The sequence below is a fragment of the Culex pipiens genome, chromosome 2 (assembly GCF_016801865.2).
Source record: "Culex pipiens pallens isolate TS chromosome 2, TS_CPP_V2, whole genome shotgun sequence".
Taxonomy (NCBI): domain Eukaryota; kingdom Metazoa; phylum Arthropoda; class Insecta; order Diptera; family Culicidae; genus Culex; species Culex pipiens.
Genome location: NC_068938.1, coordinates 154,872,720 through 154,894,449, shown reverse-complemented (window position 1 = coordinate 154,894,449; position 21,730 = coordinate 154,872,720). Strand labels below are relative to the sequence as shown.

Below are 21,730 nucleotides of genomic sequence, written 5' to 3'. Positions count from 1 at the left end.
ATTTAAACAAGTATTACCCTTACAATTCAAGCAATCCCGCTCACGTCATGGCGTAGGTCATCCTGTCCGGTCTCAACGCTCGCATCATACACAGCCGCTGCAGTGCCGTCTTGTTCTTCCACTCTTGTGGGAACTTTTCCTTCTCCGGACATTCGGACTCTATCAGTTTCTTCCACCGCTTCGAAGACGTCTCAATATCCCGATCAAGATTACGGAATTCGTCTTTAGAAGCCAAACTACAAATGCCACCCCAGGCTGTATTGGTTAGAAAATCGACCGGTGAGGTAACGTGTGGTTTGATAGGGAAACGTAGTAGGAAGTCCACTTCTGCCGGGGTAATTTCTTCGTTCATTAGTAAGATCTGAAAGTAAAGCAGTTGTGTTTGGTCAAAAGGGTCGGAAGCGCGCAAAGTCTAATACCTGAAACGTCATTTGCGACATGAAAATCAGCTTGTCGCACTCGAAAAGACCTCGAGTGGTGTACTGGAAAACTGAGAAAGAGATGCAATCGATAAGGTTCACCACCCGCTGGGCAACGGTGTCGGCGGGATCTGCGCGGGAAATCGCCTTCTGGAACACCACACTGAACGCCTTCAACGAAAACTGGTAGATCGGATTAATCGTGTTGAGATCGTTCAAAATGAAGTAGAGCAAACTGGCGCGTGCCGCCGCCGGGCGATAGTACTCGCGTGCTTCATCGATCTCCTTAGATGTAACCTTAGCTTCAGTGACTTTCTCCTCGATCTCAGCGGCTGTTTTCTTGGTGGTTTCAAGATTCTCAACCAGCGCTGTATCGCCCAGGATATTTCCACCAGCTGAGGAAAGACGCGAAAGGAGGTCGTCTTCGAGACGTTTGAGCATGATCTTGAAATCATTCTGCTGCTTCGTCAAGTCGGCCTTCAGCTCCTCCAGGTCGGGACGTTCGGCTTTGACCACCTCGGCTAGCAACTGGTCCTCGAGACCGTCTCTGGTTACGGTAAAGTTGATCAGCGTTGTTTGGGCTTGCATTTCCGGTTTGTAGTGCTGAAATTGGTAGTGCATTTTAGCAAAAGTTGGTTAACGTCACTTTTTAGAACATATCCTACCGGGTTAGCCAGCTTGGTGTGAAGAATCAAACGGAAGCGATGGTTGTACTCCACCTCCTTGTCACCAATCTTGATGGCTCTGAAAGGTATCGATTCCGGTTAGACCAAAAGCAGCCCTACCCTAGCAACTACTCACTTTCCCTTCTTGATCAGGTTCCTACCCAGCAGTGGATCCAACACCGGGTCGACGTTCTCGCCAATATTCTCAATCAGCACGGTACATCCCTTCGCCAGGGCCTTCTCGAGCACCTCCAGGTATCCCTTGGACCCCAAGCGAATGATCTTCAGGACGTCGCCGTACTTTTGCTTGATCCACTTGATGCCCTGCAGCTGCGGGTCGATCATCAGCGGCCACCGGTCCGAGTTGGACAGGATCGTGGCGTTCTCGATGGACATCCGATCGCTGGGCAGACCCTCGTTCTGCCACGTCGCAATCTGCGTGTCGTCTGTGAGTAGTTTCAGTGGGTCGATGTTGTCCGTGATGGCGATGCCTGGTTCCAGCGCTCGCAGGAACGGCAGCCACATTTTGTTCAGCAAATCCATCCGGAACTGCTTGGTGAAGCAGCCCACGTAGGAGATGAATGCGGTTACGAGCAGGATATCTCCCGGCAGGGTGGTCGCTTGCTGCATGAATCTGAAAAGGATTTACGTACATGGGGTTGGTTGATCTGTTGTTGCAACAAACAAAATTACTCTGCCACTGCTTCTGCCCAGCGAACATTCTCGCTGGCCAGGCCACCCACAAGCCGGTTGGCAAGCTGGATGGTGGCTTGCGTTGCGTCCGCTTCCTGCTGGCAACGGATTTTGTCGGCTATGGCTTTCTCAAAGTCGGCCGTCAGTGTTGCTAGTTGTTCCTCGAGGGACTAGACAATGGTATACCGGTTAGATTTTTTAAGGGGACACAAGCTAGATACTTACGGCAACTTTCCGCTTGATCATGGCAAGTTTGTCCTGTGACGCGCACAGCTCGGCGTTGGCCGCAGCCAGGGCACGTCTTTTCGGTTCGACGTCACAGTATACGTCGTAGAACTTGATAATGTTGATAACCCAGGCACAAAGACCGGCAGCGGCTCCCGATTTGGTGCGCACAAACTCGGGATCGAACTCGGTGTCCTTTAGGTATGGTTGAATGGCCTTTATGATCTCCGGGTGGATGTGTTCCTTGTCGTAGTTGACGAGCATGTCCAGAAAGCCGTCCACTTTGGCCATGGTTATTTTGGCCGCTTTCCAGCTGCGATCTTTGGGAATTTTCCCGTTCGGAGCGAGTAGAACCATAACGGCAGCCGTCACGTTGGTCACGGCACCAGGAGGCGAACCGAACGACTTCAACTCGGTTAGATTGGCCTTGTTGAGGGTGTTCAAAGCTTCCTGGGCCGCAAGCAGTGCAGGTTCTGCCTTCACAAGATCTTCCTCGCAGTCGCGTTGCTTCTTGGCGACCTCCTGGGCGATGACGGCCACTTTTTGCTCCTCTTCGTCGGCAATGGCTTTCTCAGTTTGGACCTTTTCCGTCTCCACTCCGACCATTTCGATGAGTGCATCAGCAGCATCGTTTTTCTCCTTTAGTTCGATCTCTTGCACGGCTAGTTTCTGTTTCAGGCTAGCGACTTGATCCGCTGTGGTACGTAGCTTCTCTAAACCATTTTCAAGACGTTCCACTTTCTGTCTCAAGTCTCCGTGCTTGTCCTTCAACAGCTTGTCGTACAGACTGATCTGCTCCAAGTAGGACTTGGGCGTTGTGTAGTTGTAGCGACGCTCGTTTTGCAAGTATATTTTTGACATGGAGTTGACCGAGGTGTGTACATAAGCCATGAACCGTGCGATCGAGTCTCTGCAATCGTTCGGAAGGATTGTTAACTCTTGTAGAAAACGCAACGACACGGACATCAAAGCTTCCTGCGGCCACTCGTGGAACCAATTGATCTGCGTGCAGGTAATTATCGCAGGGAACTTGCGCGATCGAACGCGGAGTGTCACTCCAACGGGGGAGAAACATAGCACGACTTTAAGCTGGCGTCGCACTCGGTCGATGAAGAACTTCCAGCAGTTCTCGCGGGTGTCGACCAAACCGGCTCCTTTCACCTCGTTGCGCACCCCGGAGATGATGTTCTCCACCTCGTCGTCCGGGAAGAGATCCGCAATCTCGCCCGACGACAGCAGATCGTTGATGATCACCAGGAAGCTCTCGTTGGACACCTGGGCGTCGGTCATCAGGAACATGATGCCGACGTTTTTCATCCCCGCCTTTAGGTACAATCCGGAGAGCTCATTCTAGGAGAAAATTTCAGCTTAGGAACTCTAACTCAAAAGTAACGGTTATACCTTCAGATCCGCCACACTGTAGCCTTTTTTAAGTTGAATCTGAGCCACTTCCAAGCTGGAGATGAAGGCCGCCAGTCGGCTCAGAGACTGCTTGCCACTGCCTCCGACACCAACGAGCAGGGCACTTCCACGAGGTGATTCCAGAATTCGATTGATTCTTGAAAGAAGCGCCCATTACAATATGCAGTGTATAGAAATACTCGCTACCACAAACCTGCACACGTGCATCATAGCATCCTCGAACAGAACCAGATTCATCGCCGCGATCAGATCGTTGTAGGACATCATAGCCTCCTGCAGCAGCTTGGTCAGCACACCCCAGTCCGAAATGGGCATGTACTTGGGCTCTCCGATACCGCCCGCAAAGTGGCAGTAAATGTTCGGTTTGTCAAACACGATCGACTCGTCGATTTCCTCGAACGACTTCTTGACCAGGTCGTTCTGCATCTTGGTGAAGCTGTCAATATCCTTGTCGTCGAGCAGCTTGTCGCCGTACACCCGCTGTGTTTCGTGCAACCACAGCCTTATAAAGTCACTCGAAGTCGTCAGACAATCGTTGGTGCTGAACAGCAGCCCCTGCGAAGATTGAGGTAGAAGTAGTTACGGCCTGTATTGATGCGCTCGTGTCAGCGATCGAGCGATACCTGGAACACGTTGGTCAGGTCGCGCAGATTGAAGACGTAGTGAAACTTGATGGCCGTCGGGAGAAACACTTGTGCCACTTTAGAGTGCAGAGCCAAACTTGCTGCGACAATATTTTGTGATATTTTAGTTACAGCTATGTTGAACTTCTGTTCAGCGTTCGCAAAGTGCTGAAGAAGGATCGAATGATAGATGGTGGTAACGGCCTCCGAGCCTGGGAAACTGACCGCGAACACGCAAAAGTGTCGCTGCAGTCGGGGATTGATCGTAAAACTGCCCGAGGTTGGGTTCATGCAACTGACGTACTGGCAGTTGTGAATATCTTTCAGGGTCAGTTTGTTCCGATCGTACCAATGGGTGTAATCCATGTGCTGTCGAATCAGGGTGTGGGGTTGAACGGTACCGTAAGCGTCGACCTCAGGCATGTTCATATCATCTTGGAGGGAGGGTAGAGGAAAGATTACACGTTTGAGGTTAAGTGCCATTGGGTTGAAGGTCGTCAAGCCGCGAAGCCAAAAGGGGAGAATGGATCAGACTGACCCGTTCCGTCTTGTGGTCTTTGGGCTGTCGGACCAATCAGCCTGCAATGGGATACTACCTATGAAGTAAATAAGGGTTTTGCTGCCAGGAGGACCATAGTTACGACCCGCTTTCTTTTCTAATGGTTTCTCCATAACTTTTTGAAGCATCTCAGAAGTTGTATAGAAATTAAAGGGGATGTTAGCAATGGCAAAGTTTTCATTCAGACTGCCTAGTTTTTCATTGACCACGACCGTCTTTCCGCAACCGGCGATGCCGACGAGCATCACCGGGTTGCCACGTTCCATCAGCAGGTCGAGGAAGAAGCGCAAACGGATGGACTCCGAGGTGTGCACCAGTACCGCTTGCAGCGGTTGGTCACAGTCCATCTCGAACTTGGGCAGAATCTCCGTCCACGGCGTCCAGTGTTTGGTTTCGGTGTCGATGAAGTAATCGAACACCGTCCCGGTGGGGGGAAATTTAACGGTCTTGAACTCGTTGACCCACCACTTACTGAACTCCACGCGGTAGTCAATGGCCGCGTCTTGGAACATAGCTGAACCGAACGCCCAAACGCACGAGAACACAAAATATAGGTCATGCCACTCCTTCGGACAATCAGCGGGAGTATTGATTGGGATCAGTAGACACTCCAATAAGTGACACAGCATTTGGATGTGTGCCATCTCGGCGATCGGGGTGATCTTCTTGAAGCGCGTCCGGATGTTGTCCAGACAGGCCGGGATGTACTTGTCGAACAGGATGACCAGGTTGGACTTTTCCGCCGGAATCGTACGCGTCTCGATCCAGCTGGTTACGTATCTGCGAAAGGGAATCGAGTTATCGACTGCCAATGCAATGAGGTGACCACACCCAAACGAAAGAATCCTAACACTCTGACAAGTAATTCAGGTAATTCAGTATTCTTTTCAATTTGGGTGCAGGGAACTCAACGGAATGCCTGCTGAATTAGTGTTTTTCTAAGCTTACGGATTCCAGCCCAAATCCTGCGGGTTGATGTACAAAATACCGGCGCGTGATACCGTGGCCGGCGTAGCTGTGCGCAGGTTGGAAATCTCAAAAATCAATCGCATCAAAGGTGTGAGCGCGATGCGTTCGTTTGACGCCAGCGTCAGCACCTTATTGTCATCCATTACGGTGTTCAAACTCTCAATCCACATGGGGTCAATGTCACCATCGAGGATAATCCATTTTGGGTTGTCCCCCGGTAGATTGGCCTGCTCACGCATGATCACGGAGAATAAACCGTCTTTCCACTCGCGGGTCGCCGGATTGATGATTCCAAACAGCTCGTCGTTGGTAACCGCTTTCGGGTTGAGATCGTTGAAGACCGGTTTCTTCTTGATGTTCTGGTAGGTTTTGTACAGTGTTTTCCAAACTTGGGTTTTGCCCGTACCGGCGTTGCCAACGATGAAAACCGAGTGCCGCACCTCGAGCAGTTCCTCCAGCTGTACGACCTTTAGGATAAAGTTGTCCTCTGGTTGCAGCGCAAGATCCAGCGTGGCTTGCTTGACCGTCTTTTCAAACTCCATGTCGCGCTTTCGGGGGACGTCGAGCGCCGGGAATAGATCACCGATCAAACCCATAAACACAGGCATGTCATCTGTCACAATTTTGGGAATGTTGAAATCACGCAGCGCTCTCATCAGCACTTCCTCTTCCGGGCGTCCGGGATCGCCACGCTACAAGTAAAGTTAGTAATTTGAGCGGTTAGTCCGCGACTTGGTGAGCTTACCTTCAGCGAACCGGCGACGACCAGCACCGATTTGATGGCACGCAGACCCCAATCGTAGTGATCCTGCTTCGAGAGCAGCTCCTTGCACAGCGTGTACAGAGTGATGAACTTGCGGGCCAGTACGCGGGCGTCCTGGAAACCTTCCGCTACCAACATGATCTCGCAAATGAGCTCAAAATCGGGAACCACCATAGCGCACGGTCTGAAAGGAGGAATCTAGAGTAGTTACGTAGGTAAGGACCGCTCCAAAACGACATACCTGAAAAGAGCCTTAAGATTCTCCGGCAACTCGGTACGACCAGCGTAGCCGGGGTTCATGGTGATGAAGATGCCCACCGTTGGGACGCACGCGATTATCTCGCCCATAAAGTCAAAAGTGTCCTTTTTGTCGCGTATGGCATCCTGAACGGATTTGACCTGTACAGCAACGACGGACAGCACCTCGACGGAAATGCGGTTGAACTCGTCGAAGCAACCCCAGGCACCGGTCTGGGCTAGTCCTTTGTATCTACAAATAGACAAATATTATATATTTTCGATATTATATACGACTTATACGATATTACATATTTCCGCAAGATTTGTAGTCCATTTGCTCGCTGCAGTTGAACACGTACACCATGATGCCGAGGGCACGGCCCAAATCTTTGGTGGTTTCGGTTTTGCCCGTACCAGCCGGTCCAGCGGGACCTCCACCCATGACCAGATGCAGGGACTGCGTTAGCGTAATGTAGCATCGATCGGTCAGTGGAGTGATCACCAGACGGGGTGTGTTTCCCAGATATTCGTGGCTATAGACGAACTGGGCATCGCAGATGTTGGCGAAACAGTCCTTCTCAACGTCGTCCCAACGGTGGCGCAACTGCGACTGCCACTGGAAAGCGGAGGCAGTCTCGACCTTCGATTGAATCAGCTTGCTGACGACGTCACGCGAGTGTACGTCAATGGTACAAATGGTCATGATCTTTTGACGATCGCCTCTCGTCAGTTCGCCTAGCAGCAGCGTTATAAGTGTGCTGAGTTGGGAAATTTGTTTCTTGTAGTAATCTTTGATGGCGTTGTCGTAGCCTTCCTCTAGTCGACTGAAGGCGATGTTCACCTCAGTGGACCACCAGATTTGAGTTCCGCACAGGGATACCTGCGCTGGATAGTCGAACAGCCAGTGTTCTCGCTGTTTTTCCTCGTACGCTACGACGGCGTCGGCGATGTAACTTCGCAGTGAACTTCGCATCGAGTTCTGCACCTGGTTGAGCCAAACCTCGACGGCTCCGGTGCATCCACAAATCTCGAAGAACTTGACGTACTCGGTATCTTTCGCGATCATTCCGAGCGATTGCTTCACCTTTCCATCGTCTTCTGATTGGAACTTCAACTTGGCGATCGAATCGAACAGTTTGGTCAGATGCTTGCAGACCACTTCGGGCCTGTTACCGTTGCTGAGGATGTCCAGCAGATCGGCGGATGAGACAAAGTAAAAGCGAGGGAAGTACAGTCGTTTCGTCTCCAGATACTCGGCCAAAGCTTTCTCGCAGAGAGTCAGCTGGCCCTGGAGACCATCGAGTTTCTCGACGAGACCATCGCGGTTGGTCGCGTGAATAACGTTCGATGTTTTGGACATTTCTTCCATCATCACCTTGAAGTCAGTGTCGATCTGATCGAAGCGGGCCGAATCGATGGGTAACTGTTTACGGATGTCCTCTGAGCTCATGAAGATGGACTCCAGGTGGGTCCAGGTGCGCTGCACCTCGAACCAAACGGTTATCACCTGGAACGAATCAACGGTATGTAACGATCTATTCACTTACACAACTCGACATTTTTTGAAGTTGATGTTTCAGATTCGTCAAGTTATGATAGATTTGGGCTCTCGGAACATGCTCCGATAGACAGAGTTTAATTTTAATAAATTTCCTGCAAATAAATAAAATTGTAAATTTTTGGTATAAATGGTATGGTACAATAAAAAGGAATTCTGTCGATTAGAGCATGTTGCGGGTGTCCAAATCTACCATACCTTGACGAAACTGAAGCTTTTACTGAAATCAACTGAAAAAAAATGTCGAGTTTATTATCCACAGAGCCGTATCAGCTTACATTATCGGCGGTTGTAAGCTGCTTCTGCCAAGAAGAAACTTCCTCAAGAAAGTGGGCCACGAACTTGGACGTCATCAAGTTCTGCAGCACGACCTGGTTCTCCTCCAGCGTTTCGATAAGCTCCTCGGACGCCTTGAGCAGCGAGCAGCCGGTGCGGGCGTGAATCTCGTGCTCGAACTCCATGATCGACCAGGTCGTGTTCAGGTCGCGCAGGATCTTCTCCATGGACATTTCCTTGACGGCTTTGTCCACGATGTTCTTGACCTCCTCCTCGCACTCGTGCAGGTTCAGCGCGAGCAGGTCCGACAGGGTGGTGTTTTTATCCATTATGAATTGAACCTAAAACCGGGAGATTGATTAGGGGGCGGGGGGACTAGCTGAGTTCGATACGATTCTCTCAAAATTCAAACATATCCACGGAGAACGAGAAAGCTTATTTACACAGCACAGAACCAACTTACGGTAATCTCGGGCGGCAGATTAGCTAAACTCTGGAAGGTAGATAACAATATGTACAGGTTTAGCCATGGACACGTGTATTTACAATGGTTTTAACAATCAAGTGAGAGTTTGGTTTCGGAAGATTAAAGAGAAGAAGAAAACAAAACATTGAACATTATATACAAAGCAGTATGAAGAAAAGTAATCAACGAAACAAATAAAATAAAAACAAGGAAATGAAAATATTCCACACATTAAGTGCACGAGACGGTTGGACAACAGCGTGGCATGTAAACGGAATAAGCCAAGACGGGACTAGATGTGCATTTACGGTATAACAACCGAGGAGGGGGTAATCAAATAAGTAATTGTTTTTCACTCTGATGTGTTCGCGTGAGCAAGAACCGTTTGATTTGCATGTGATTTGGAAAAGACTTCCGGTTGTTTACTTGTTACGTTTAACCACGTGGCGGTGCTGTTGCGAGTAAGCGTCTATATCGTACATCTGCAATGTGCGGAATACTTTCAAAAACTCGTGCACGTCGTTCGCAGCTCGTAAACAGTTGAAGGGATTCGTCGCGGGAATCGCCCTCGATTGTCGCGATTTGCGGAAAAATTGAATGATTAAAATCAAATCGTTTCCAATATAAAAACCTTCGTCGACGACATCAGCTGATTCCAGTGGCGCTCGCGGATGGCTGGATTCTGCAGCTCGCCGACGGCTCGCAGCGACGTCAGCATGTTCTTGACGGTCGCCTCCAGCGTCATGTAGGTGTCCCAGGAGCGCATCTCCTTGTCCAGCAGGCGGATGTCCTTGGCGAACTTTTTGCACTCAATGTCCATGTTTTCGACGTCCACCTTGCGCCACGGGGTCGTCTTCCAGTCCTCGATGCTGGTGCGTACGATGAACACGTAGTCCCAGAGTTGCTGGAAAGGGGGAGGATTTTGTATTGGGAGGACTGTTTCAAAGGGGGAGAATTCGGCTTACCTTGAGCATTTTCATCTCTTTACGGCATTGGCGGAGCAGTTTAAACTCGGGAACCGGCACTTCGAAAAGACTGCCGGACTCCTGGATGATGGACATGTCCCGTTCGAGTCGTTCAATGTCTCCGTTGATACGGTTCAGTAGGATGTAGGGTTCGGCGTTTTCGTACTTGAAGAAATCGTACGTGCGGAAAATGTCCCGGAACAGAGCAATGTGCAGATCGAATGCGGCTATCTTGTTGCGGATGCCAACGACTTCGTTCGCCTGCAGCGGTGCAACCTGCTGCTTAACAGTGAGTGCAATCTTCTTGGTATTGGCCCACTGTTCAGGTAGTTCCTGCAGATACACATTGACCTCCTCGGGGATGTCCATGTCGTAGTACTTGAGGAGCTCGATGGTCTCCTTCATGGGTTCGAACATTTCGTCGGTGGTGGCGGTGCGCTCCTTGACGTGGAACAGGTAGGCCATTATGTTGACCAGTCCGTCGTAATCACCTTCCTTCACCACTTGCAGAAGTCCTTCGTCGGCCTTGCGGATAAAGTTGCCCAGATCCGTCAGGCTGTACGTCACATTTGTAACTAAATGGTCCTTGAACATGTTACCCCATTTTCTGACAATGTTCAGTAGAGATTGCCTGAATGGTCTAACATCAACCTGAAACCAAGCGTTAAAAATCTGGAAGGGTTCAATCTTCTCGATCTCCAGGTATAGCGCTTCGTAGTGGTCAATTTGCTCACGGAACGCTTCTATGGTGGGTGGACAAGGCTGCGGTGCTTCCGGATCCTTGTTCGCAATCAGCTCTAGCTCGTCCATCTCCAGCTGTCGACCGTACTCCAAAAATATCTCCATGCTGTATTCACGATCCTCGAGCCACAAATAGCTGTAGCGTTCAAAGTCTCCGCAAAATTGGGCTGCTTCTTGGATAACCTTATCCACGCCCTGCAGCACTTCTATCTTCATCTCCTGTATGTCAGTTATGTTCATAATTTTCTGCTCGTAAGTCTCGCCAGCACTTTTCAGCAGCCGTGGAATCAACGAGGACATGTGCGTAATATCGTCTACCAGTGCGGCCAGTAAAAAGTTGAACCCATTCGGATCCGTGGGATTAAGCGATGGAACAAACATTAACTCTGGCTCTAGAAGCTCTAGCCTAGACTCAAACAACGGTGCTAGATTATTGCCAGGATCCATGTTCTCAACAAGGTATCCCATGCTGGAATTGAAATTGGTATTAAAATTCATCCTCAAGCAAACCCCCCAATGCCGCATCATCACCTAATTCCAATCATAAACAGTAAGCTCTCGTGTATGATGTTGTCGACAAACACGACGTACTTGACCCAGTTCGGGTCGTCCTGCTTGTCCTGCATCTCGAACAGATGCATGTTCGCCTCCAACAGTTGGTGCACTTTGGTGGCCGCCGACTCGAGTTCGGCGTACCGTTTGCTCTTGCGATCGTTGCGCTCGTCCAAACAGAGGACGGTGTCCTTTTTCGAGTCCTTCCGCTCGAAAAGGGGCGCCTTGGCCCATAGAGACATCAGCGCACGAATCTCCTTCAGGTTGTTCTGGATACTGTTCATGCGCTGCTGAAGCTGATCAACGGGCTGGCGAATCTTCATCATGTACTCGGTGACATCTGAAACGACAAAACCGTTCGCTCAATCCTTCACCCAAAACCACCTTACGCAACCTTCCGAGTTCCACGTCAGCTCGTCCGTTGCGCGCTCCAGCAGCTCGTCGATCATCTTGATCTCGCCCTTGATGAGTTCCAGCTCAACTGCGGTGCAGTTGCGCCGGATCTTGTTGTACCACTCGATCGTTTTCTCCAAGTTCAGAGTGTACGACCGAAAGATGTTGCTTTTTTCGGAGAATTCCAGACCGCGCTCCGGAATTTCCGCAATTTCCATCAGCCGTAGATAATGAACTTCCCGAAGGATCGAGAAAAGATCGGGGCTGAAGTTCAGCACCAGCTCGGAGCTGTTGCGCTTCCGCACGATCAACGGTTTGTCCAGATTTTCCTCGATCGTGGACTCGACCGTGACGGCCCACTTGTCGAAGATGGACTTTTCAAACTCTTTGAGCTTTCGGATCAGCTCGTTGTAGCGAACTACCAGCGAGCTACCCTCCTCGGATTGGACCACCCTGAAATGAGATCGTATGAGCTGAGGTTCTTTTATTCAAGATTAGGGAACCTACGGATGCTGCAGAGTTTGGAACTGCTTGATGGGCGTCGTAATACGGTTCGTCAGCTGCAGTACCCAACGAATACATGCCGTCACTGGGGGAGCACTGCGGTCGACAAAGATGTGCCCATCCTTGCGGTAGTGCTCCATCTGCATTTCGTAAATGTCCTCGCAGGTACTCAGCTCCTCGTCGATCATGTACAAAATTTGGCGATACTTTCCGGTGAATTCTTCACGGATCTTGGGCCGATCCAGCACCGTTCCGACGATGCTGATCAACTGCAATTTAGAACAATTGTAAAGTAAGTCTGATCTTCAGATCCTCCCCCTCACCTTGAAGACGCTCTCCAGGTTGTGACAGTCGTCGAAGGCCTGGCACAGAATCGCCGCCAGCTTCAGGTCCAGCTCCAGGATGCGATCCTGGAACTTGACAAAGTCCTCCTTGAACGTGGGATCGTCCGGATCCAGCACGTCGTACGTCTTGGACGCAAACACCGAGAAGCACTGGTTGAACTCCACCGAGACGCCCGTGATCCGGGCGCTCAGGGCGCGCCCCTTGAGGCCTCCGATTTCAACCTTCTCAAGCTTTAAAAACTCGATCACCGTATTAAAGAACCACTGGATGGTGAACAGTCGTTCGAGAAACGCATTGAATCGTTCAAAGACCGCGTTCGGGTGGAAAGTCCAGTTGACCACAGGGCGGTCTTTAAAAAACGGAGCGATGTTATCCTTGTACTCGTCGTACACGGTACGGAAGTACTTGAGAATTTGAATCGACAGCGAAATGCGCTGCATGGCCTCATCGATGTCGCTGTGGAAGATCGAGGACGGGTCCAGGAAGCGTTTTGCCTGTGGTGAGAGACTTAATTATGTAACATATAACTAAATTCTATTACTAAAAAGCAGATTGCATTGCATAATCATATGTAGACAATGCTGCAAATAGAAATTATACATTTGCACTATTTGAGCTGCAACGGAAGGTAGAATCAATATTACTGTTACCGTAAAAAAAACCTAGCTCCAATCTAGCATGAAACGATATCCTACCTGTTGTATAATCAAGTTACAAATTTGTCTTAGCAATACTGCAATGAAACAAAAGATAACTTACTTAATATCACCCCGGTCTCAAAATCAACCCCCTCCAAATCCCAACTCTTACCAATTAATTTAGCAGAGTGACAGTAGTACATGGAGTTGGACCAGATGAGACAAACGACGTGCATTAACGGTTTGAGCAAAACTTTGCTCTCGGAAAATTCGGTGTCCTCCAGTTGCTGGAAGTGGCGCGTCAGCGGGTTCAGGTACAGTGTGATGTCCCGTGCTTCGGCCAGTGCTGGAAGAGAAAGATGGGGAAGGGGAGGAAGAGTTTGGGGGACAAAGTTTGGTTACATGTACACTCGAAGAAGGTTTTCGACTTTCGTTGAAATTTTCCTACCGATAGCAGCTGGTTTACCTGAGTTGAGTTTCGAGTTGGACTTACCATTGATATTGATAGAAAATATGCGGACCAAATTGACATTACAGCCGTGAATTTAATTTAAATCTTCACAAAATTTAATTTGTGAATTTGGAATTTTATGTTACGTTTAAAAATAATGTTTAATCAAAATAAAAAACTAACTTAATCCACCTATGTGGTTGGTGCCTTCCTCACTTTTTATCAACATTTGGTGATATGATGGGGTTGGACACAAATTCCATATATTTCTCAATAAAAAAAGTACACAAATGTCACTTAAGCGGTCAAAACTTGAAACTGAGCATTGTCAGATCTTCAATGTTTTGGACTCATGGGAAAAACTCATTACCTATAGGTTATAACCAACGATGAGTCGGATGATGGAACCGGACATAGCATAGGCATTAAAAAATGTACATAAATATCAATTAAGTGGTCATATTTCAAGAAAGGGTTGCCAGATCTTCAATGTTTTGTACTCATTGGAAAGGTCTTTCGATTACCTAAACATCGATGGGTCGGATGATGAATCCGGACATAGTTTACATACATTTAAGTGAGATCCGGCTTCAAAAAAGATCATAATTATCACTTAAGTGGTTATAACTTGAGACAGGGTTGCCAGATCTTCAATGTTTTGTACTCATTGAAAAGGTCTTTTGATAACCTAGCCAACGATGGGTCGGATAATGGATCCGGACATAGTTTACATACATTTAAGTGAGATCTGGCTTCAAAAATGTACATAAATATCACTTAAGTGGTCATATCTCGAGACAGGGTTGCCAGATCTTTAATGTTTTGCACTCATTTGAAAGGTCTTTTAATAACGTAACCAACGATGGGTTGGATAATGGATTCGGACATAGTTTACATACATTTAAGTGAGATCCGGCTTCAAAAATGTACATAAATATCACTTAAGTGGTCATATCTCGAGACAGGGTTGCCAGATCTTCAATGTTTTGGACTCATTGGAAAGGTATTTTGATTACCTAACCAACTATGGGTCGGATGATGGATCCGGACATAGTTTACATACATTTAAGTGAGATCCTGCTTCAAAAATGTACATAAATATCACTAAAGTGGTCATAACATGAGACAGGGTTGCCAGATCTTCAATGTTATAGACTCATTGGAAAGGTCTTTTGATTACTTAACCAACGATGGGTCGGATAATGGATCCCGACATAGTTTACATACATTTAAGTGAGATCCGGTTTCAAAAATGTACATAAATATCACTTAAGTGGTCATATCTCGAGACAGGGTTGCCAGATCGTCAATGTTTTGGACTCATTGGAAAGGTCTTTCGATTATCTAACCAACGATGGGTCGGGTGATGGGTCTGGACATAGTTTACATGCATTTTAGTGAGATCTGATTCGCAACTCTGACACTTTTTTCTACGTAACTTTTGAACTACTTATCGGATCTTCAAACAATTCAATAGTGCAGTATGGGGTACCAAACCGGATCGAATGCAACTTGTTTGACTCAAATCGAATCAGCCAGTGCCGAGAAAACTTGGCAAAAATTTTGAGTACCAAGGGGAATACGCACACACATACACACACATACACAGACATTTGTTCAGTTTTCGATTCTGAGTCGATAGGTATACATGAATATAAGTCTTTGACCTGTTTTTCAAAAGTTCATTTTTAGAGCAGAATTATAGCCTTACCTCAGTAAGGAAGGCAAAAACGAAATTAAAAAAAAATCTTCGATATTATATATTTTTTAGGTTTTGGTTTCCATCTCAAATTATTTTTTTTCTGAAAGCATGAGGGTTGTTTTACAACCTGTATGGATTTTGATAATAATCTTATTTTATATTTTTCAGTCATCTTTTCCATTTTTTGCTATTTCATCATTAGTTTTAAGTTGGAATAAAATGCGTTAAATCATAGTGAGGAACGTAACTAAATTTCTGCATATACTTACACTACTCGACAAAACAAAACTTGTGTCAAGGGATTCACAATATCTCATCGGTTCCTCAGAGAAAAGGCATCCCCGAATCCGATGCAATCGACAGAATTTGATTTTATGTCCACGCGGACTGACGAGAAGTAGGTAAATTTTTTAACATAAAAAATCGAACAATTTAAAAAAAAAACATGCGCCTCCTCCCAATTATATGAGCCATCTACAAGAATATGGAAGCGCCTGGTGCATTGCCATTTCCTTTAAGCACAACGGAAACAACCAATACAAATGTATAAAAAAAATGTCAAGTTCTCGGGGGGTCCACAGCTAGCATTTTTTGTACGATTATAAAAAATAAATAGGCTCAAAAAAAGTTGGAACGGTAACTTCAACTCACTAGTTCTCGGGCTTAACTCAAGCAATCAAGATGATTCTTCTTTCCAGTGATTTGTTAGGATGTTTAGATGATTCTAGAACATTGCAGAACTTAATTTGATCAAATTTGTAATTTTTGCGATCAAAAACATCGTGCCAACTTTTTTTTTCGCGTGTAAAAAAAATTCGCCGAAAATTCCGCGGAGGCAGTCGTTTTAAAAAAGGTGGAACGCTGTTTTCGTTCGCAGAAATTACAGATTTGTTCAAATTAAGCTCTGCAAAGTTCTAGAATCATCTAGACATCCTAACAAATCACTGGAAAGAAGAATCATCTTGATTGGTTGAGTTAGGTCCGAAAACCAGCGAGTTGAAGTTACCGTTCCACCTTTTTTGGGAGGCTTGGGCGTCCGTGTAAGTTGGACATGCGTTGGGCGTTCCAGTGTTAAGTTAGTTTTTATCATTCATTACGATTTCTTCTTTTTGCAACCTGTCGCATTTTTTTGCTTTGTTTTCAACATACAACAACAACATTATTTTGAAATGTATAGAATTTTATTTGTATGAAAAATTAATGTTTGTTTAGCATAATATTCCTCCAAATTTGGCTGGAGACGCATGGTGCTTTATGTCCCATTAAAATACCGAGTTCCGATTTTGTTTCCAAAGATTATACCTCAGAATCCTGTTAGTGGTTAATTGACCAGTTTTAGATATGTTACATAAATCATTCTGAAAAAAATCTGCAAAGCGGGTTCAGTGGCTTTTTCCTAACTTAATGCAAACATGTTAAGGTTAATGTTAACATTTCAAAGGTCGCATTCCCTAAGGTTTCGTGATAAGTTCCAGCTTTCCCTTTTGTAAATGTAGGACCTTCTACATTTGAAATCACTGAATACAATATTTCACGAATAAATGAAAGTAGCTAGTACAAAATAAAAATTAAAAAATATTAAAAATTATTTAAAATTCAGGTGAAAAGTCACTGATTGTGATTGGACACTCAATATTATTTTTTAACTGAATAAATGTGCATGGAAAAGAAAATCTGAATAAATATAAATTCATAATAAAGTGCTGGTTTAAAAATAATTATATATGGTTAGTTAACCTAAAAATGCGTAGTCGTTTGTAAAGGTGCGATTTCGACCCAAATAATGAGAAACTTTTTTCAAAAACAATTTCGACATGTTTTTTAAAGTGTGGTAGTTATTGAAATAGTTATTCACGAGTACTCGCACTCAATTCCTACACCCAGTTCCGGCGCAGTCCTGCAACTTCCGTACAACGCAAGAGCCTTTCCGAAACTCACCTGTAACTACGTTCTTGAAGAGTGTCTTAAAACAAGGGTAGTAAGCACTGTCGGTGAATTCAAGAATGAGTGCCATGCTGCGGATACGCTCGTGGCGCAGCTGTTCGTAGATATAGGTGAGATTTTTGAGACGGTTGTTCCAAAAGTTGATTTCTGAATGGGGAAAAATGCATCAATTTGGGTTTGAAACTTTTCCAGGGACTTAGCAGCAGAGAGGGGGGCCGACGAATACCCACCGACGGACGGTACCGGATTTTGGCCCCCGTTGAAGGCGTTCGAACTGGTCTCGAGCATAACGTCGTTCACCTGGGTGGCCCACTTGATAACAACGCCCTCGATCGCACTCTTGAGGTAGAGATTGATCGAGCATTCCGCGTTGACAACCAGCTCTTTGGCGGTTTGCACACATTTATCAACTCCGACGGGCATTGGTAGAACGGTCTGTCCACTAACTTGACCCTGGACTTGATAGACGGTACTCTTGAGGCTGTGAACCTGCTTTTGGACGTCTTGCGCGACCATTTCTGGCCATCCCTCGTGGTTGTCCGGATTGGACAGCAGCGGGACGAAGATCTCGTCGACGAGACAGGACAGCTGGTCGATCGTACGGGTGGCCAAATCACCGACCACGAGACAATCCTTGCAACCTTCGCGGGGTACCTCGATGGTGTTCTTCTTGACGAAATAAACTCCTGCAACGACAATCGACAATGAGTAGTGCTCTAGGAAATCCCCCTTCTACGATAATTACCTTTGTTCTTGAGCGCCGCAATGGGAAAACTCACGATGGGAATTAATTGTGCCGAGGGGGTAAGAATGATGATCAAAACCAGTGACGAGTGATTATCAAAGAACTCCTTCATAACTGCTTTGTGCTCCTCTCTGCAAACGCGACCAGAAGAGAAAGGATTCATTTCACCACAGATAATGACACCATTTCTTAACAGTTCAAAGCGTTCCGCACTGTCTTACTCTTATAGCTACTCTACTTTAATACTTTACCGAGCAATTCTCTGTGGTCTTGAAGAAAAGGACGTGTTTAGCTAATGCTTTGAATGTGTTTTTTTGCCATTACTAACAGCATTCGATCTTTCCAATTCAAACAAATGTCTAAATAGTTCTATGATTTAAATCAGTGGTACGAACAGGAAAAATATTATCATCACTTCACTATTTGAACTATGAACTCTGGAATGACGAAAAAAGCACTTTTCCTATCAATTTCGAACAAAATTCAAATAAATTACCAAGATTCATCGATTCTCATAAAAAATAGGGTGGTATTAAGTATTATCAAATCTCGGGTCCAATATTATTCAACGATACTGAAGATCATGGATAAAATCATGGCAGATAAAAAATGCTGCCTTTACAATGCAATTTTTGTAAACATTTGTTCCGGTCAATCTAAATGCAAATCGAAAATATCTGTTTCGATTAAGCAAAAAGTGTGAAAGAAACTGAATAGTGAAGTGCATCTTTAATGGAGATGATCTCGTTTGTTTCTCCAAACCATTATCGAACTGAATGTTGTTCAATTATTTGCCTTATGCAAATTGATTTGGCGTTTTTTTCCAGTACAGTATATAAACTGCAGTGTCTGAGCGCAAATTCAGAACAGGTAAAGTCATGGATTTGATTGGTGTTCTTAGGAAGTTTGCTCTTATAATCGTTTTTTGGCCCAATTATTATGCGATAAATGCCACTTCGGTTATCATTGCCAAGTATACGTGTGCGATTGCAGTAACGGACTTGAAAGATTCAAAGTATGGAATTATTTTGGAACCAAAAGCTTTGAAATTGAAAGCACCCACTAAAGGGGTTTTTAATTGGAAGGACAAGGAACTAATCTACATCGGTTGTGGCAATGGTAAATATGAACGCTGCATGTATCTTTTTTTCAAATGACAATTTTATTTAATAGCAATACAGACGATTCAATGCAGCAGCAAAATCAAGGCTCAAGACTTTGTTTGTAAAGAAAAACCACCGATTGTTAATTACATAAAAACCAAACAATCTTGCGCGCAAACGGGTTATCTATACAAAATCGGGTTCACGGTCAAATCCGATTTCATCCCGTATTATGATGTTTGCTACAACGATAAGGACTGTTCGGTGATCTACACGAATCATCAGCTCTTGGGTGGTTCATTCAACAAATACGGGAAAGTGCCTCGAGTAGAGAAGGAGTTTACTTCGTTTAGTTGCAAGATCAACTACCACGATCTGTACACGCAGGAAAATCAGCGAAATAATCCCAGAATTAAGTTGACCAAGGACAAATACCTCCAAAGGGGGCATCTTTTCCCAGACCGTGATGCTCCCGTTTACACGTGGAAACTGGCCACGTATTTGTACGGTAACTGTGCCCCAGAGTGGAGTGTAGGCTTCTTTTTGGATATTTAAATTATGTTTGATATTCACAAATGTTTTCCATTTTAGACCATCAACTCTCGTGGTAACTGGTACAAGTTAGAGGAAATGGTTTCCGAGTTCGCAATTGACAAAACAAAAACATTTGATATCTATGACGGAGTTTTGTACAACCCATTCCAGAAAAACAAAATTTATTTGAATCAAGCAGGAGCTAAAATAGAAGTTCCTCAATGGTTTTGGAAAGTCGTCATAAACAGAAACAAAGGCGTTGTTCCTGGATTAGCTGGAAGGAATGTCGAAGAGGAAATGATATTTTTCGTGTACAATGACCCGTACAGTTCGCCAGCTGACACATTTTGTGTTCAAAACAAAAACAACAACAACATGAATAATTGTGAAAATTACTCTTGGCACTTTGATGATGACGTAGTGAGGGGAAAGACTCACTGTTGCCTGCACAAAGATTTGAAACGTGGCACGCTGCCCAAAGAGGTTATGGATGCTTTTGGGTCTAACATGAACGGACTGTACTACTTGGATAAGAGACCGAGAAACGGATAATGAGAAAAACATTTTGACCAAAGGAAAAGATTTCTGTTTGAATTAAGAGCTAAATTACTTGAAGGCAGATTCGGTTAAATTATTTCTATTATCGAAAATATTTGTTACACTTTCTAAACCAATGAAAAGAGAAAAATTACATTAATAAATAATAAATGATTCGGACCGCGTAATGATACATTTCTGTATGATTTATAACAATAATTGTGCATTTATTCATAAATTTACATCTTTATCAAACATTTTTTTCTGGATTGTTGCAATATCAGGTTAAGGGGTTACATACATGTATATCGACAAAAAGTCGGAGGTTAGTATGAGCACACACTTCACCTTTTTTAATTCTTTTTTCAGGGCATTAAAATATACATTTTCACCTACTAACAAATCAAATTTGAAGACATTTGGTTGCACCATTGCCGAGATATAGCAATTTCAAGTTAACAATTTCAAAAAACGGGTGTCACGATATCTCAACACTGTCTTGACCAAATAGGCTAAAAATTTTGGTGAAGACTCGTTAAACCAGTCCTGTGTGCATGACAAGGCCCGATTTTCAAAAAGTTTATTTAAAAAAAAGATAAAAATATTTTTGCGTTTTTCATGAAAAAAAAAACCAAAAGTTTTTCATTTTTGTATTTTTCTAAAAAGCAAATTCTGAAAATTGGGCTTCGTCATGCACACGGGATACATCTTGAAAGTATTCACCTCAAATTTCAGTCAATTTGGTCCTTCCCATCTCGAGATATCGTGGCACCCGTAAATCAACTCGGGGTTTAGAGAAAAACGCCAACAAAGTTTGACAGCCCGCTTTGCACATGGCAAAATTTTTGCTTAAATCGTCTCTTACTCAGTTTAATCATGAAATATCTTCATGAAACTTTCAGGAGTGATTAAAAATCATCCTTTGAGTGGATTTAACAAGTATTCTGTAATTTAAAATTTTGTGATTTTCTACATGCATGTAACCCCTTAACAATATCATAAGGAGATGGAGAAAAATCCCTTTTATTCTAGCAATGCACAAGCCACAACAAACGCCTAAATGGTGAACAAAAAAAGAAAAAGAAACTTTTAAAGCACACGAATACTGGTTTAAAGAATGTTCCAAATATTCACTTTTTCAAAAAAAAATTCTATATATAATTCTAATGACTCGTGGAGAAAATATGCTTAACCCTTATGTATTCTTTATGTATCGTTTTTATTTGTTTTGTTTGTTCTATAACTTTGAAAATAGATACACTCTAAAAAGTTGCCCTTCAAAGTTACAAAAAACACGTTATTTTAAAAAGTTTACTGTGTGTGGTCGTACCGTAATCAGGAATTATATCTTAGAGCAAAGTTTCACGGAAATCGAAAAATCGGTCGAGAAAACTGCTGTGTGAGTTGGCGGAAAATGACCCATATGTTAAAACAAGATGTCTCTTAATTTTTAAAGTTTTTGTGAATTTTACTAGATCTATGCAAATACGGACTATTTGTTATTTTTAATACTATTAATTAACCTAAAATGTCTAAAAAGCACTAGTACTATTATCTGCTGTGATAAATATAGCTATTCGTGTTTTGACCTGAAGCACCATTTGTTTATTATTGTCCATTTTGATAGAAATTTGAAAATGATGTTGTCATGATTTTTTTTTTGCAAAATTACATGTTTCGAAAAATTATATTGCTTAG

At 44.7% G+C, this 21,730-nt stretch overlaps 3 protein-coding genes across 5 annotated transcripts in view; 2 read left to right on the top strand and 1 right to left on the bottom strand.

Annotated features, from left to right (window-relative positions):
* The window catches only part of LOC120425261 (dynein beta chain, ciliary), a 36,853-nt gene that overhangs the window by 2,398 nt on the left and 12,725 nt on the right, over positions 1 to 21,730 (bottom strand). For 2 of the 3 annotated variants that reach the window (XM_039589705.2, XM_039589703.2), the window contains exons 2-28: positions 17,859 to 17,989; positions 17,344 to 17,799; positions 17,108 to 17,260; positions 13,189 to 13,362; positions 13,074 to 13,111; positions 12,357 to 12,872; positions 12,037 to 12,302; positions 11,531 to 11,982; positions 11,116 to 11,476; positions 9,844 to 11,053; positions 9,510 to 9,782; positions 8,876 to 8,905; positions 8,415 to 8,753; positions 6,887 to 8,085; positions 6,580 to 6,828; positions 6,321 to 6,522; positions 5,555 to 6,267; positions 4,644 to 5,386; positions 4,048 to 4,481; positions 3,618 to 3,979; positions 3,404 to 3,560; positions 2,003 to 3,352; positions 1,778 to 1,947; positions 1,221 to 1,718; positions 1,085 to 1,163; positions 420 to 1,022; positions 45 to 361 (exon numbers count right to left, since the gene is read on the bottom strand). In XM_039589705.2, coding sequence (XP_039445639.1) covers positions 45 to 361; positions 420 to 1,022; positions 1,085 to 1,163; positions 1,221 to 1,718; positions 1,778 to 1,947; positions 2,003 to 3,352; positions 3,404 to 3,560; positions 3,618 to 3,979; positions 4,048 to 4,481; positions 4,644 to 5,386; positions 5,555 to 6,267; positions 6,321 to 6,522; positions 6,580 to 6,828; positions 6,887 to 8,085; positions 8,415 to 8,753; positions 8,876 to 8,905; positions 9,510 to 9,782; positions 9,844 to 11,053; positions 11,116 to 11,476; positions 11,531 to 11,982; positions 12,037 to 12,302; positions 12,357 to 12,872; positions 13,074 to 13,111; positions 13,189 to 13,362; positions 17,108 to 17,260; positions 17,344 to 17,799; positions 17,859 to 17,989 — 11,475 coding nt within the window. The remainder of the gene's footprint in view (positions 1 to 44; positions 362 to 419; positions 1,023 to 1,084; positions 1,164 to 1,220; positions 1,719 to 1,777; positions 1,948 to 2,002; positions 3,353 to 3,403; positions 3,561 to 3,617; positions 3,980 to 4,047; positions 4,482 to 4,643; positions 5,387 to 5,554; positions 6,268 to 6,320; positions 6,523 to 6,579; positions 6,829 to 6,886; positions 8,086 to 8,414; positions 8,754 to 8,875; positions 8,906 to 9,509; positions 9,783 to 9,843; positions 11,054 to 11,115; positions 11,477 to 11,530; positions 11,983 to 12,036; positions 12,303 to 12,356; positions 12,873 to 13,073; positions 13,112 to 13,188; positions 13,363 to 17,107; positions 17,261 to 17,343; positions 17,800 to 17,858; positions 17,990 to 21,730) is intronic. The other variant, XM_052708884.1, reaches the window with a different exon arrangement.
* Positions 1 to 21,730, top strand: part of LOC120425283 (dnaJ homolog subfamily C member 11) — a 51,248-nt gene that overhangs the window by 26,115 nt on the left and 3,403 nt on the right. The gene's annotated exons all lie outside the window — the stretch shown is intronic.
* On the top strand, positions 18,031 to 20,669 carry LOC120425264 (uncharacterized). The gene is made up of 3 exons (XM_039589708.2): positions 18,031 to 18,977; positions 19,032 to 19,492; positions 19,553 to 20,669. The coding sequence occupies exons 1-3, from the start codon at positions 18,737 to 18,739 to the stop codon at positions 20,045 to 20,047; spliced, it is 1,197 nt and encodes a 398-aa protein (XP_039445642.1). The 5' UTR covers positions 18,031 to 18,736; the 3' UTR covers positions 20,048 to 20,669.

Coding starts and splice junctions, on each gene's coding strand:
- LOC120425264 (XM_039589708.2), top strand. CDS start 18,737: ATGGATTTGATTGGTGTTCTTAGGAAGTTTGCTCTTATAATCGTTTTT. Junction 18,978..19,031: donor CTACATCGGTTGTGGCAATG/GTAAATATGAAC, acceptor TTTATTTAATAG/CAATACAGACGATTCAATGC. Junction 19,493..19,552: donor ACTGTGCCCCAGAGTGGAGT/GTAGGCTTCTTT, acceptor TTTCCATTTTAG/ACCATCAACTCTCGTGGTAA.